Genomic DNA, 16,990 nt, shown 5'->3' on the forward strand with positions numbered 1-16,990 from the left:
AATAGGTAGTTTATTTCAGAAATATACTAACTAAGGGTCTAATGCTAAAACACGATCAGCTGAGGAGGGTACTCAAGGCAGCGTGAATCCGGTAGGTTTCCTGTCTAGGCCCAATCCCAGAGATCTCCTGAAGAGATGGAGCAGGGGAAGGAAGTTCCTCTGAGCTGCAGGCCACCCATCACTGCCGGGACTGCGATAAGTCACAGAGATGCACTGCTTTCTCTACATGTTCTTATGCTCAGCATGCTCATACACCGCTGACTGACATCTCAGTCACGACTAAAGGCTTTTGTTGGAAATATTTGAGGCACTGTGTACACCTTCCTCTTTGGTACGCGTTTTATTTTCTTAACTGTCCTCAGAGTATAAACCTTTAGAGCTGTGCACAGACAAGCCTGCAGAACTGCCCCTGCTCCAAGTGCATGATCAGAACCTTGTTGACTGCATGGGGCTTGTTTTCAGAGAGTTACTGTGCAGCCTGCAGGAAGATTCATTCCCAGAATGTTAAAGCTGATGTTAAAACAAACCACGTGCTTTCTGGAAAGGCAGCTAAAAAGGATTAGGAAATAGCTAATGATGAGCTGCCACTGCGTCCTAATTAATCATAGGCTATTGCAATCTGCCTGCTAAAAGATGGGTGACCCTTTATGCTGACATTATCCCTGGGGTCTTAATAGTGCCCTTCAGGAATGTAGCATCATGATTCATCTCCTTATTGCCTTTTGAAGCATCAGGTTGAATGAAGCATCAGGTGGAATGAAGAAAAAATGCCATATCTCTGCTGTGCTTAAATAATTAGACTGAGAGAACTTCAGTGCTACTGCTTTAAAACTGTCCAGGAGCTGTGAGTGAATCATGCAGGGTTAGAATGCAACTGAAGACACCCTGGGTGCTTTAATGAGTTTTTGCTCTTTTTTTTTTTTTTTTTTTCATTTTGTTTTGTGTTTTTTTTTTTTAAGCATGGATCCATGGATGCGGAAATGTGAACAACAGTTAGCTCATCGACAGGCAGATACCCTGAGTGGGACCGGAGCCCAAGCTCAAGTAGAAAGCATGGACAAAGGCCCAAAATATACTGAGTCGTGGACTTGAAAGCTAGAATAGGCAATTACATTGATGTACTCTGACCTCTGACATAGCACAGGGCACAGGGCTTCACATAGTAATTCCAAACCATCTGTCATGGCTGGGAAAGTGTTGATCTCAGTTTACAGTTGAAATGTCCACAAGTATGTGCATTTTTGTGGGAACAAAGGCTATCTTCTGACCTAGATGGTTGTAACAGCAAAACATGTCACCAGGTGTAGCTCTCACAAAATGCTTGCAACAACGTTGGAAGTCTGTGGCAATGCTGGATCCTTGCAGGTCTCCCAAGTCAAGTGCCTCCATTTCTTTCGCTGCTTCTCAGCCTCAGATATTCTCCCTTGTGAGTTTGTAGGGGACGTGCATTTCCTTGTGCTCAGTTTACTATTCCTTCATTAAAATGACAATCACCGAGCCATCTCCTGTGGGATGTGCAGGAGCTGATTGACTTTTCAAGCTGTTTCCACTTTATTGATCTTCTGTCTGAAAAAATTCCAACAGGTTTATTCTCCTAAGACAAAGTGTTTTGTGTTAGATGAGCCTCTGAGTGCTGAGCACAAAAGATGACAGGAAAAGGAGGCTTTTCTGGGGCAAAATTAAGCCTAAGCCAACTGTGGTTTGAAAGATATTAAGCAGTGGGGTCTTGGGGCACAGTGGTGCAGAGATGTTCTGTCATGTGCTGTCAGAACTGCCCAAAACTCACAAGCAGGTGGGCAGGTGGGTTTCCATGTTCAGCATCTGCCATATGGATCCACAATCATTTATTAGCCTTCATGATAAACAGCAAACTTACCTCTTTGGAAACTGTAAACACACAAACTTAGATGTCACTGTCTACATTTTGAAGACGTACTAGCTCGAGTCAGTTGTTATTAATGCTCACAGAATGTATAAGTCTTGCACTCACGTAGTGCTCATATGAAATATTTCCAGGCAGTGTAGCAGTGGTTTTAGCTGTGTTATGGGAGGCTTAATCCAGCTGCTGATCTGACTGTTGCTAAAGCCAATAAACTATGAAAGATGACTGCTTTCCTCATTTTTTGCATTTTTATTCATGTCCCAATATTTCCCAACCAAAATTCTCCACTCTGAGGAACTAGGAGAGGACGTAGCAGCATAACCCGGCTGTTTAGATGTGAAAGGGAGAGAATCCTTTTGGGACTGTTGAGAATAATCCTGGCTTTTATTGCCCTGGGACCATTCTGTATAACCAGGCCTCCCTGCAAAGCAAGTGATGCAGCCTGCATAAAGGCATTGTCAGCTGCATGATCCAGCCCGAGAGCTCCTTTTCTCTTGTGGATTATGATGTCTGTGTTTTGAGATGCTCAGAAACATTAGCATATAGTTCAGGAGGCTAGGAGAGTTTGCAGACCCTGTCACAGATGCTCCCAGATATTTCAGTGGTAACTGGAATAAGCCTGAAGGGATTCAGGGCTGTGCTGATTTTATGTTGTCCTATTTATTTGTTTCTTACTGAAAAAGAGCTTGTGCAGGGGACAGTTCTGGTAGGAAAATATTATTGCCAAAACAAGCCAAAGCCACAGCAAAATACCTGTTCTGAGCAATGTTGGCCTGAGACTTATTTGTGTTATTTATGCTTCTTAAGGAAGCCAAACCTGTGCTATTGCTTTGTCTCATCCTTGCAGGTTTGAAATTCTGAAGTGTCTTAAAAATGCAGAATGCTCACAAATGTAAAACTGTGAAATGCTTGCAAAATGCTAGCATTTTTTGTTAACGTAGATGTTAGTCTACATTAAGTATATAGAAGGATAAGGTTTACTGACCTTTATTGTGTAAATTAGCAGAGATCTGTCAATATCGTTCATTCATCTAAATTTAATGGGGTCACATTGACTTTAACTAACTGGGGATCTGATGCTGCGTTACTACTTGTAAAACAGGAGCATGTAGAGGCTGTCATGTTGTGACTGGAGGTAAACGTGGTATCCTATCACTAGAAGGGACTTCTTGCAACATATGCACTCTGTTATCTCAGCTGCATCTCATAAGTTTTTTTTTTTTTAATTTAAATTTAAATTTAAATTTCCTTATTAATTGTTATTATTACTTTAATTTTAATTTTCTTATTAATTTTCTTATAGAAGTGACTCAGGTTCACCTGGTGTTCCCACAGTAGTGCCTACCACTGACCCCGAAACAGGCAGTGTGTCAAAGGCACGTTTCTGGCCACAGCCCCCATCCTGGTGGTCACGAGTGGGCACTGGTGTTGATATCCCTAGCTGGAAAACTGAGATTTGAGTCGCGTGTTCCCCTCTGAGTGATGTGACGACTGTCAGACCGTGTTGCTCAAAGTGCACAGGTCCTCTGGATGTTTGGAAGGAGGTCTCTGCTGTCCACATTGAGCACAGGAATGGAAAGTTTATTGGTGGGGCAGTTCCATAGTGTCCCCTCAACGTTTTGTCCAATCCATATTTAGGAGGAGTTTCAGTTTAAATACCCCTAATAGCATGGATGTGATACTGAACCTCTGCAACTTCTTCAGAAAATGGCACAATCAAAGCACTTTCCTTTTGCTAAAAATAATGCAAATTTAAAATGATTAGCTAGTTAAGAGAATCATTACAGAAGCATTTTAGCTATAGTAATAAAAGTGGAAAAAGGTCTGGGAAGGGCTTTGTTTCTAATTAATAATGTAATTAATATCTGATTAATTAATGAGGCTTTGTCGTGAAAGCTGCCTTTTATCTCTGAGGCTGTTAAAGTGTCCTCCAGACCCAATTTCTTGAATATGTTTTGATAAGGCCAGCTCTGTGCTGAGTCAGTCAAGTGGTTGGAATTGAATCAGTATGCTGCCTGATTAGGGATGCATAAAACACCTCTTTGGAAAATTAGAATATATCAGAATCAAGAACACGATAAATATGTCAGATTTTTTAGAACAAATGGGAAGTGAGTAATGATGAGGTGTAGCTCTTCAGAGCTGTATAAAAGTAATGCTTTTCCATAAATTTCACAGTAGTGAAATGACCAGAGCAGAAAGAGGAGGGACCTCTATGAAGCTAGAATGTCTTAGCTCCAGATCATATCTTTCATGAGAACTGAGCTTTTGTTTTGGGTGGTGTCTGCAGGGATGTGGTGTCCTTGTCTCAGGTCTGACTTGGCAAGCAGATGATTTGGATTCTTATGACCCTTCTGGAGCTCCTGATGTGATTATTATAAGATGCATATAGAATAGTTCATCTGGAAGGGACCTTCAAAGGTCATCTCATCCAGCTGCCTGACTTCTTTAGGGCTAAACAAAGGTACATACATACATATTATTAAGAGCATTGTCCAGACATCTCCTGAACGCTGACAGCCATGGGACATCAACCAGCTCTCTTAAGAAGCTTGTTCCAGTGTTTGACCACCCTCACAATAAGGACATTTTACTTTGTATCTAGACGGAACCTCCCCATATGGCTTTGGCCATGGGGACAGTGCGAAAATACATAAAAATATCTAGGGTTTCTTGTTTTCCTGCTTTTGGCTGAGATACAATTAATTTTCTTCCAGGTAGCCACTATGGTGCTGTGTTTTGGATTGAGGAGAAAATTAATGCTGATAATGCACCGATGTTTTAGTTGTTGCAGAGCAGTGCTCATAGAGCACCAAGGGCTTTTCAGCTTCTCGTGCTGTGCTGTGCTGCCAGTGAGGGGGCTGGGGGGTGCACCAGGAGCTGGGACATACTCCCCACTTTTTGGGGAGAAGCCATTTCGCATTTCCTGAGGTCTTTGTTTCTATTCTTGATTCTGCCAGCAAACATGGGAAATCTGAATCAAATTTCTCTGCTTGCATCCATTCTCTCCTCTTTGCGATGCTACAGAGTATGTATAGCACAGAGGCGTCCTCATATCTTCTGGCACCTAGTTCTAGAAGTATTCTCTTAAATGTTGTTATTCTGTGGGGCATGTCAAACAGAGTGTTGGTACATTATAACGAATGATGTGATCTAACTTGTGATCTCAGGCAGGATGGCTGAGGTCCTTCCCTTCATTTGTGCTGCCAACTCAGTGCAAGAACTTTTTCTAATTCATTTACCGTGGGAGAGATACCTCACCTTGTTCTAGCCATCTAACAGCTGAGCTCACGCATTGGTTGCTATGGTCTGCCTTTATATTAAATAAAGGAAGACACCTTAAGAAAGCAATGCACCCTCACCTATTTTAGGATGAATGAGTCATTCTCTGAAGTTAACAGTCTCTGTCTGGTTACAGAGGAAATACGGATAGGCTTGGGAAACAGAGTTAAATACCTGGTTCGAAGGTAGCTAAAATTAAGTTGAGATAAACCTCTGTGGTATAGAAGATATGGATTATTACAGTGGAAATAGCTATTTTAGTAGCACAATAGGAGGTCCCAGTTGTTTGTTGCTTTTGTGCTTCCTTATTGTGGGTTATTTTGCAGCAGAATATAAAGCAAAGCTTAGGAACAACTCCACCTGCAGCCTGCTTGCTTTGATCAGGATCCTAGTCTCTTTAAACGCAGAGTATTACACAGAGTATTTTGCAATAGGCTTTTAGACCCAGGTTTTATTGTTCGCTCTTGCCTGCTATGAAGTGTCAGGATCCATTAGTTTGGTTACTGCTCTCTACTTCAGAGGAAAGGTTTTGCCATCCTTTGGCAGAAGCAAAATGGCCTGAGTTTCAGAGCCACATTTAGCCAAATCTGTATCCCACAGTAAAGGCGTACTGCCTCTGATGTAGGTGTGTGACAATGTGTGTATATATAAATATATTATTTATGCACGCATATATAAATACAATGTGTGTGTACATATCCTGCCTATATTTGGACACGTTGTTCTGGATAGTGATTACTGGGGTTATCCAAAGCACCCCCATGTTCCTATGGCACAAGAAGAATAGAAATGGTGCAAACACATGCTTTAAAGTTAATGCCCACTGTCACTGTAGGCTGAATATAGAAAAACTACATCTCCAGAGACTGAATTGATGCCCATCTGAGCCATCATTTCTACAAAGCAATGACTGCTTGTGTGAACAGCTCCCCTGCCTTGTGGGATGGTGATCAAATGAAACAGTGATGAGGTATCACCCACTAGAAATGTGACTGATGCTCATATCATCTATGCTTTATTGCCCGTCAGTCCAGAAGTGTAATATCCTGTATCCTGTTGGCCAGCCTGAGGAGGCATCCAAAGGCTTCCCAAAGACTCATATTGAAAAAACAAGAGAAGATACCCTTGCTGGAGGAGGGGAAAAAAAAAAAAAAAAAAAAAAAAAAAAAAGCAACACCATATGCTTGTTTGGTTTGTATTTTCTTCCACAGACTTTCATTACTGTCCTTAGTTTTCTTTAGAGGGGCAGGGATGGAGAGAGGGAGTTGTTCCTGTTAGTAGCTGTAAACATCTTCTGGTACTATATTATGGTCACTCTGAAATCATGGCTGGATGAAAACAAGCTCTCAGCACAGCAGATGTTTTGCTCTGCAAAGTGAAAGATTCATGGAGTACTGCTACTTGGATTTTCTTGGTTAAGTAAGCAGGCACAGCCCCCCAGGGCTTCCATAGATACCTTCCTTGTAAAATGTCCAGATACAGACTTTTGTCAGCTGGGATTACCCTGGGGGATGATGGAACTGGACTCTGAAGGAGTCTCTTCTTGGTGTGCCAAAGCTTCAGAGGAGCCTGGAGCTCGGGGAGGGTACTTTGAGGGAGAGGAAGGGAAGGGAGAGACGAACAAGTTTTCACAAGCAATGGAAGTTTGTCAGCCTGACTTCTTGTGCTGTGCAGTTGGAGTCTTTGTGGTGTATTACTATGTGAGCTGGGTTTGAACGTTTTCCTGCAGCTGGATGCTCAGAGCTGTGCCTGCTCTTGTGTCTCATGGGATTTGGCTTCATGCTGCAGCTTTTCACTGAGCGTGAATAAGTTTTCTCTCTTTTTTTGCTGGCTGCTGGTTTTCATGAAACTTGTAGAAACTTTGTTCTCTAGGGCTTTTGTTTGTCTGTCAGACTGGGAGAAAATTGGCCAATGGGTAAAAGCAAGAAGTTGTTTGGGGGGCACAGCGAGACAGGCACACTGCAGGCAGACAGTCTGCAGGCACAGGAGAAGATAAAATGTTAATCCAGGCTGAGTGTGCTCCTGATCTGTGAAGCACACAGAGGTGGGATGTTCTCCTTGCTGAAGTGGGGCCGTGCCACCACGTGGCTCTCAACGTGGGGCTGCGGGTGCGTGTGTGTGTAGATCTTGTATCTTAGGAAAAAGGTTGATAATCTAAAATCAGACCCATGCCTGCTCCTTCTCCTGTGTGGACACAGGCAGTGAGAGTAACAGAAGCAGAGAGGAAACCCCCTGACGGGAGAGCTGGTTGCATGCACGTGCTCCAGGAGGTTGATTTGTCCCTCCCAGTCACCCAGCCCCACCATTTGCACCTCTTTTGCACTTGGGAGACTGATTACACTTTTATAGCCTATCCCCATAGCTGAGGAGCTAAGGCTGCAGACAAACGAAATCGCTGTTGGTCTACCTGACAGTGCTCTGAGATGGAAACCATCAGAAGGGAAGGCTCCTCAAAGCTATTGGGACAGCATCATCCTGCCTCTCCACACCTCTGCTTCACATCCGCGTCCCTGGGATGAACAAATCTCATCACGATATTGGAGTTTGCTGGCTCAGGCCTGTCTGGTAGAATCACAGGGAAGCTCAGGCTGAGCACTACAGGAGTAAGATGGATTTTGTTAGCTCTCAGTGTGCTGATTGATGCCCAGGTTTGGTGGAGAGGAGCTTCTCCACCTGGTGAGCTCATTGAGCCCTGCTGTGCTGACTGTGGGATAGCAGCTGCAGGGCTAAAACACCTCATGGCGTGTCGGGGAGATGGTACTGGAGTCAAACAGACGGTATGATACTATAGCTAGTTGGGAAGGAAAATAATTATGGGAGAATTTGCCATATCTCAGTAAATTATTTGTTATATATCTTACTCTTCCAAGGGGAATGCTCAGAATTTGGTGCCAGAGCATGTTTGGGGAAAATCACATTTATTTATTTGATTACACAAATACTATGATTTTGTAGTATTGGATCAAGTCTTTCTTCATCTTAATCAAGACCAGTGAAGAGATTCTTCCCCATGGCTGTTAGCTACTGCTGATAATAATAATCATAAAAAAAAACCAAAAAACCACAAAACAACCCCCACAGCAACCTTCCCCCCCCCCCCCCCCCCCCCAGCAAACAAACAAACAAAACCAAAAAGCAAACAAACAAAAAAACTGAATTGGATTAAACAAAAGTTCATTCAAGACTGGACTACTGTCCCTTGAGTTCTGCTGCTTTTCACTGTGCAGTCTTTTTTTTTTTTTTTTTTTTTTTTTTTGAGTATTGCCAGCAGCATGGTTTGCAGCCTGAAATACAGGATAGAGAGGACAGTGAAATGCTGTAAGATCAAGGACAAGGATATGTGGGACAAAATGCACGGACTGAGTTTTTATAGGCTTTGTATATATAGCCAGAGCCTGTTCTGTGTTGTAGCAGTTCCTGTGCTACCAGTGGTTTAATAAGGCACAACAATTTGTTTTATGGAAATGTCGTGTATAAGTATATATGCACACACAAGTTGATATATGAAGACTGCGTTATATATAAAAATAAATAAATAAATGTGATGATGCCCTTGCAAATGATAGGACCCCAGTGATGGCCTAAGGGAACAAGTCAGAGGAAGCAGCTGGGCAGGGTCACTTAGCCATAAAGAGTTAAACCCCAAATTAAAGCAGGCATTGAAGGTGTCACTCATGGAAGAGGTCTTTTCTGTCAGCAAGTCTTTTGTCAATTTTACACAACTAAAGCACCTCTCTTCCCCTCTGCTGCTTTAACAACATGCTTTGGTGTGGATGCTAATCAGAACCACAGGTATGACAGAAAATGAGGTATCCAGTCTACTCATATGGTTAAACGTCTTTAAGTACATGTGAGCTAGTTTATTTGCAGTTAAAGTCTTTAACTGCAAAGGTGAGCGATTAATGTAAAAGATTGAAGTTAAGATTAAAAACGGAGGTGGAACAGTTCAGTTCCACCTGCAAGTCACATCTCTGAAAACAGTCAGGCTTGGGTTGCTAAAATTAGGCAACAAACTTTTCTTTTTATGTGCTTAGTAAATACTTGCTTTCAAATTAGGGAATTTGGTGGTGTTAGAAGTTTAGAAGATTCGATTATCAAGCTGTATACTTAATGATTTAAGAAGCTGAAAAGGCTAATTGTAGATGCCTGCTTTTGAAAAAATGCACTATTACCTATGCAGGCTTTCAGTTCCTTCATCTCTAGAATGGAGATAATATTTCCCAGTGCAGCCCTTGGGACTTTGTTAGTTTGAATGGATTAACACAAGACAAAAACCTCAGCTTTTGGGAAAGTGCTATGGAAATACAGTATATTATTGTGATATCCTTTGAGACGTCTCTGTGAAGCCAGTGGTGACTGTCATGATAATAAAGAAAGCCTTAGAGAAGCTAACGAAATAATGATCCTACTTCCTTTCTAGCTATTCTTTGAAAGGGCAAATGCAATGAGTGATAATGGTTTAATGAGAGAGAGTCATTAGGGCATCCAGCCTGCATCTTTAGAAGTGCAAGGCATTTTGGGAGATCAGAAAATGACTAGGAGAATAAAACCAAAGTAGCTCCGTGAGAATATTAAACCCGTATTTGTGTTCTCTTTGAATGCTGATTGAAACCAGTGATCTCTTTCTCCGGCTGGTGGCTGGTACATGTGTACTTGTGCAAGTGGCTTGTTCGGAGCTTCAGCGACGTTGGAAGAGGGAGTCCAAGGAAGCAGTATGTGCTGCCTGTCACTCACTGCTCTGAGCTTAGTGTTCACAGAATCACAGAATTGTCTAGGTTGGGAGAGACCTCAAGATCGAGTCCAACCTCTAACCTAACACTAAGTCCTCCACTAAACCGTATCACTAAGTTCAACATCTAAACATTACTGGGAGATTTCTGACCTGTTGGAGGCCTTGTGGAGTGCAATTGTTTGGCCTGGGTTATTTGGTTTTATCAAGCTGCTCCGATTACAAGCCTTGCTGGAGGGGGAAAGCTGCTAATTTGTGTTGTGTTGATACCTGGTGAGACAAAAGTTTCAGATGCCTTGTGCGGGTAACTGACATGGGAATACAGGATGTGATTGTGAGATGTTTCTGTGAAGCCCAGTGAGTATCAATACTGTACATTAGTATAAAAGGGTATTAAGTATAAATATAATAGCTCTAGTTTAGTGTTAGAGCTAAACCACAGCACACAGAATTTGTTTAAGACTTGAAGCACCCCTACTTGCTGGGTGTTTGAAGGAGGAAGCTTGTCTCAGCCCATTTAAGGAAAGAACCAGTTCCTCACACATTCAGGAATTGTGTTTGAAATAAGCACAACAGCAAATGTGCTGCAGCGACATCTTTGCTAAAACAAGCTTCAGAGGTTCTGTGACTGCCAGACTCAGAAGCCTGACACCAGCTACCTGTTTTTGCAGCGTGGCTCTTTGGGTGTCGTTCTGGACTGCAGTGGCAGTGAGGAGCGTGGCGGAGCTGGGTGCAGCCCCTGGCATTGCTCGGTTCCTGCAGCCACTGGAGCGGAGGTCTGGGGCTGCTGGCACGGTGGCACTGCTCGTGCTGGTGCCATGAGGGTGACATGGGCCTTTGCCCTGCCAGGCAAAGAACCGAGGGTTGGTCTTGGTGCTGACCACTGCTCAGCTGTGGGATCCTGGCCTGGGTAGTTGTTGATTTGTTCTAGTAGGAAAAACCTTGTTTGTTAAGAAAAGCAGAGTGTGAAAGCAGACGAGAAACAAGCAGGGCAAAGCGGGGTTTCAAGCATGCCCACAAACGAGGAGGAGGAAGCTACAGAAAACCCTCTGTGACGAAGCAGCTCTTTTCTCCAGTCACGAATGGGTAATGCCACCCCCAGAGCATCTGCTCCTCCGGGTGGGATTTGCTCGTGTAGGGGCCTGAATCTGTCTCTGTAGCTCAGAAAAATTAAATGCCTGGCACAGAGTAGGATGGGGGTGATTGAGGACTCAAGATGCCAGTTTAGGTACATTTTTATCTAGACATGAGTTTAGCTGTTACAATTGTGAGCCACATTTGGATTCCTATCTCAAGTCGAAAATCAGCCTACTTAAAATTGTTGTTGATGGGTTTAATTTGGATTCTTCTGCTGGATTTTTCTGAAAAGAGAATTTGTGCTAAGGGTCCCACACCTGTATGTGAGAGCAGAGCCTCCTTGAAGCCCACAGAGATCTCCATGAGCACACCACAGTTCCCCGAGTGCTGTAGGATCAATTGATGCGGTGACAGACCTTGTCCCAAAGGCTCAAGTTTTCTTCTTTTCTTCTTGCCACCCTGAATGAAGCAGAAAAGCTGAAGTTTTAAGAGTAATAACGCTCAAGCTATAACTTTGAGCATCTGTTCACAGTCATTTCCTGCCCATAATAACCACATAAACTCTTCTTGTCTCCTCTTTTCTCTAGGTCAACAGACTATGGCACTACCTATGAAAAGCTAAATGACAAAGTAGGCCTGAAGACTGTGCTGAGCTACCTTTATGTCAGTCCCACTAACAAGAGGAAGGTAAGGGAGAGCTATCGAGCTGGTAGCTATAGAAACAAAATTATGACTCTTTGTTCCTTCCGAGAGGAATTATGATCCTATAGTGGAATCCATTGGCAATTAATCGGAGCTTGAATTTGCTGTTCAAGTCACACTAGTGCAATTCCATGGTTTTCAGTAGAATTGTGCCTGTTTTACTGGTGGTGGGGATGGCGTCCTTAATCTCCTGCTGAAGGGGTTAAATAAGTAAAAGGTGTTTTTTCTTTTCTTTTTTTTTTTTTTTCTTAATTTTTTTTTTTCATTCTTCTGACTCTTACACATTAAAGAAGCTGAACTCACACAAATGCTTCCAGGACTCTTGCTTATACTGACTTATTAGCTAATATGCCTGTTTGCCTTCTCTGCTTCTTTATTATTAGCAATAACAGAAAAAAGGCATTTCTCCCTGCATTTGATGCTTGTGCTTTCCCTGGCTTTGAGGAGAAGTTGGAGGTAGAGATGTAAATGACATTTTCGTTGGTTACATCATATAAGGGGGCCGAAAGGAGAATGTGCTGGGGCAAGTGGGTGGGAAACCTACGATGTGATTTGGCTGTGTAGGAGAGAAGATGAGGTCACAGCTTTCAAACCCCCTGTTCCTGCTTCCCACATGATGCAATTAGTGCTTAGGCTGGCTCACAGAGCGCAGCCCAGGAGTTACTGCTCAGTGCCTTTTTGCTTTAAAATTATTGCCTGTGCAGATTCGAGGGAGGTAGTGGGACAAAGGTGTTCCCAGCTACCCCCAGAAATAAACACAGGAGGGCTGCAGCATGCAGCTAGCTGCTGGCAGTGAACGGAGCTGTTTGGATGGGGAGCAGCACGTTCTGTTTCATCACTTCCAAAGGGCCCAGCTCTTGTCTCCCTCTTTAGGTTTCCAAACTTGTATTCTGCCACTCCTACTATTATTATTACTGACACTGTGTTTTCCATCGTTGGTCAGTCTACAAAGTTTTCAGGATTGATGTTTATTTCAGTGCATGCAATCTTAAGGCAGTCATAGCTCTGATTACTATAGGCAGCAATATGTGCTTTCGGGTATAGAGAGGAGAGCGAGAAGGTGGTGGTCAGGGGTCAGTTTAAATTTTTGTTGAGTGCAGAAATGGAATTCTCATAAAGACTGCCTTCGTTTCTTTGTTCTGAGCAAAATGAAATGGGGGTGTTTCATAATAACTCTCCTGGCCTTAATACCCCTTGCCAAAACCAACGTGGTGGGTGCTAAAGAGTTAATTCTTGTTCGTTCTGTTTCCAAAGCAACTCTGCCCACCTGAAATCGGAGGCAATATGCTCAGTTACAAATCCTACGTCACTGGTGTAAAGTCTCCCTCACAAATTGGGGGTACAAGGGTATATGATTATCTTTAGCATTTCTCAAGCTATCAAGCTCACCAGATTAGTGGTCTTTTCTCTCTTTCCTATTTTTTTCCTCACTAATAACACATATCACCATGTAGTGGCATGCAGAACTATCTTTACCCTCTGTTTTCTTATTGCAGATGACAATTTGTATTGGCTTATTTTTTTTGGTCTTATGTTGTTAAGAAATGATTTCTGGACCTGTCTGTCTTCCCTCCTCTCCTCCCTTCTGAAAAATCTTTTGAAGCAGAGAAGAGCTGTGAGGAAAATCCATAGGAAACCAGCTTTAGTGTGGCTGTTGTGGGAACAACTTGTTTTCATTCTTTCCACCTCTGCTAAATATAAGGACGCTGTTACTGTGCATGGTTAAACAGGTGGTTTGTCTGAACCCAGAGCTGACCGCTTTGATCAGCAAAGCGATTCCAAGCATAAATTTAGGTTTTTAGAAATTCTTGGGGAAGATGTCACTGTATTGGAGAATCAGGGATTTGTCAGATTCATTATTATCAGACTTATTTTACACCCACCCACAAAGTTGTGTCTGGCAAAAAAATGCACTTAGGTTGTAATTTTCTTCAGGTCTCTCTGGGTGAACATTGTTAAAATGGCCTGCAGAGTAAGCATCGCATTTTTACTGAGCTCCTGAGGGCAACCACCGATAATGAATCACAAAGCAGTTGGTGAATCTGTTTTACCCCAGCGGACAAAGTCTGGATCCCTTGTGCTTCCCCTCTGACAGCGGGAGTGCTGCCCAATGGCACACAATGCGGTGATGTCCTGTGGGCCTCAAAAATAAATCTCTGAGGCAATAAACAGCGGGAGAAAGATACCACAAGCAACAGGGCATGTGTGCACGCAGTGAGTTGTGCAGGCCCTTTCCAGGCAAGGTATTTTCTCCTTAGCCATCAGATATTGGTAGGACCTTGTGTGCCTCGGCTCCTGTCGATTTCTGATGGGTTGCTAGCACTGTCTGCTCATTAGCGCTTAGAGGATTAGGAGTTACTTGGAGGAGGGGAAAAGCTTTCCATACATTCATTCCTAATTGATTTACTAGTGAGAAGGATAATTACCTCTCAGCTACCCTGCAGAATTACAGTGGGAATTACCTGTCAGATTTCTTTGAAGCCCTGAAATGCCTCTCTTTGGCTGTTAAATAGAAATTATGCATTCAGCCAAATGCCAGTTATATAAACATCATTTACCTGAATTGTGGCATAACCCTGGGCTCATTTAAAGTATGAGGAAAGAGGATTTAAACACTAGCTTTTTTTCTTTCATTTTCTTTTAAAATAAAAGCTTTTTTGTTTCCTTTTAATTTTTAGTGAGTACATTATAAGTTTTTTGTTGTTGTTGGCTTCTGTCATATTTCAGTGCTCAGTGCTGCCAGATTATGGTGGAGCACTAATTTCTCAATAACATCGCTGTTACTGCAGGATTGGGGGATCGGATGGGACCGGGCTTGAAATGCAGGGTTGGAGCAGATGGATGAGGCACGGGTATAACCCAGGGGCTGGGAGCCTGTGTCATTCCCCTTTTCTTGGTCCTGAGAAAGACACAGCTGATGCTTCCTTAACCTGTATAGGAGGGCATAAAGTCCTCAGGGATCTATCCTGCATTGTGGCACTCCAAACATTTGTGTTTTTCTTACAAAGTAGTTTACTTTCTGGAAGAAATACTGAGCTTAATACAATGATGTGGTGAATTTCTGGAACACATACTGCACAGGGATGTTGGACTTGATGACCTAATGGTTCCTCTGGCCTTAAAATATTGAATTCTCTTTGGGTTTTATTCTCTCCCCCACAAAGGTCATGTCTGAGCATCTGCTATGTAACATTGATGGCAAAAGCAAGTTCCCAGCTAGCTTCCTGTATATTTGTTCTTCTTCTTTTAAACTAAAAACTCTTGTTTCAGTTTAGGTTATATTTTTAGTCAATATTATTCATTTCATGTTCTCTTTAGGCTTCCTGATAAGCTGCTCTTGTGTATTTTTCCCATCCCTCACTGGAGAGCCCCAGCACGGTGTTGAATATTGGCCCTGTCTGCATCTGGTGTCCTGCCATATTTTGAAACATCCTTCCTGCCACAGCAGACTGACAAATGCTGGAGCAGCCTGAAAGCAGCTGGCCCCTCATTCCTATCCTTTGATCCTCTGGGAAACACATCAGTCCCTATTGTTCATCCACGGGCAAAATGACAGTGGTGACATCACGCGTTTGTGCGTGAAGAGGAAAGCAGTAGTAGATGGGGGAAGAGCTGAAGAAACAGTCTCTAGTTTTATCATGGTGATAAATCCAGGGTGGCCTTAGGTCTCCCTGGCTTTGCTGCTGCTAAGTACCTAGAAATCAGGCTCAGTTTGTCAACGTTCATTGGTTTTACATGTAGCCACTGGGAGGTATCAACCCTCCACAGACTCAGAGGTAATAAAGGCATAGAGCCTTGCAGGCTGAGCTGAGGTGGCTTTAGCTGTATCCCCCTGTGGTTCTGGGCACAGGCAGCTCCCTATCCCAGAGCCCCTGCTTGCAGCTGGTGACTTATTCTGCTGATGGCCTGTTGGAGCTGAGATGGAGGATATCCATGCAAGCTATTTCCTAGAAATTGCAAGTAGCTGTTTGGAAAATGCTATTTTCCATTGTGTAAATTGAGGTTTTGCGGTTCATTATTTTTATTTTATTACAATAATTTAAATTATTACAAGAGGAAATGGCCTCAAGGAGAGGTTCAGGTTGGAAATTAGGAGAAATTTCTTCTCAGAAAGAGTGTTCAGGCATTGGAACAGGTTACCCAGGGAGGTGGTGGGCATCCCTGGGGGTGTTTAAGGAAAGGTTGGACATGGTGCTTAGGGACATGGTTTAGTGGGTGATATTGGTGGTAAGGGGACAGTTGGACCAGATGATCTTGGAGGTCTTTTTCAACCTTAATGATTCTCTGATTTGAAATGGGACCACCATGAAGTGCTGCCATAAGGACATGAGTGGACTGTGGTCTGCTGTAAATCCATAGCCTCTGGCTTCAGCAGAACAGAAATACTTCCTACCGTGAGCCAGGATGACTTCATCTTCCAGTGGAGCAGCTGCACTGTTCATGCCCTTCTGAAATCTGAGGTGGTCGGGGTTTCACAGCTCTTTTTGCAGCTGGCCAATGTTCATATGGCCTTTATGTTGGTAGCTGAAACTGCCAGGCTTTTACCTGTTCTTCTGGCAGGTGCTTGGGCTGTTTCCTCTTTCACTTCCACATTAAGAACTTGTGAAAGTGAAGAGGAATTTTCCTTGGATGTAGAAAATCTGCCTTGATTTCCAGATGATCATTAGACCTAGCAGTCTCTTAAGTCCTGAAGGCGATTGCTTTCTTAAGAGTTCCTGCCTGAAGCCCTAGTGAGAAGCCAAGGAGCCTGTGTTTGTGATACTCCCATACCCATGAAGATGCTCTAATTGGTAGTGTATTCCAGGACACATCTTTCTCTTCAGTGCATCCACCCACACGATTGTTTGCCTGAGAGGCCCCATGAAGAAGTATCTGCTTTGCCACAGCCGACGTACACATTTTAACAAACCTGATAATTCTGTGGCGAACTTCAGAAAGGCAAAATATTCATGTATGCTCAGCAGTACACCTTCCTGGCAGATGAATGGGATAGAAGGTCAGATGGCTGTGTGCTCTGAAAAGCTGGGGCTCACAAAATGCATAGCTTTGGCTTTTTCTTTTTAACCCAACAGACTCTATCTTTGTCTGTCTTTAAGGGATATAACAAAAGGCTGCTTTCTCTGCTGGGCAGAGATCTCAGTTCTCTGCTGACCTTTAATTTAATGCTGTATTTTGGGTGTTAGTTATGTATTACTAGAGGCGTCTTTTCACAGCAGTGTGGGAATTAGAATTGTTTATTTCTTCCAAAGTGCTAAGGGAAAAAAACAGTCTCTATTTTAATAAGAACATCTCTCAACTTTTAATTTCCATTTTTCTTT

At 43.0% G+C, this 16,990-nt stretch overlaps 1 protein-coding gene across 1 annotated transcript in view; it reads left to right on the top strand.

Annotated features, from left to right (window-relative positions):
• SORCS3 (sortilin related VPS10 domain containing receptor 3) overlaps positions 1 to 16,990 on the top strand; it is a 275,315-nt gene that overhangs the window by 108,878 nt on the left and 149,447 nt on the right. The window contains exon 3 of the mRNA XM_032191225.1: positions 11,558 to 11,657. Within this exon, the coding sequence (XP_032047116.1) occupies positions 11,558 to 11,657 (100 nt within the window). The remainder of the gene's footprint in view (positions 1 to 11,557; positions 11,658 to 16,990) is intronic.

This window comes from Aythya fuligula, chromosome 7 (assembly GCF_009819795.1).
Source record: "Aythya fuligula isolate bAytFul2 chromosome 7, bAytFul2.pri, whole genome shotgun sequence".
Classification (NCBI taxonomy): domain Eukaryota; kingdom Metazoa; phylum Chordata; class Aves; order Anseriformes; family Anatidae; genus Aythya; species Aythya fuligula.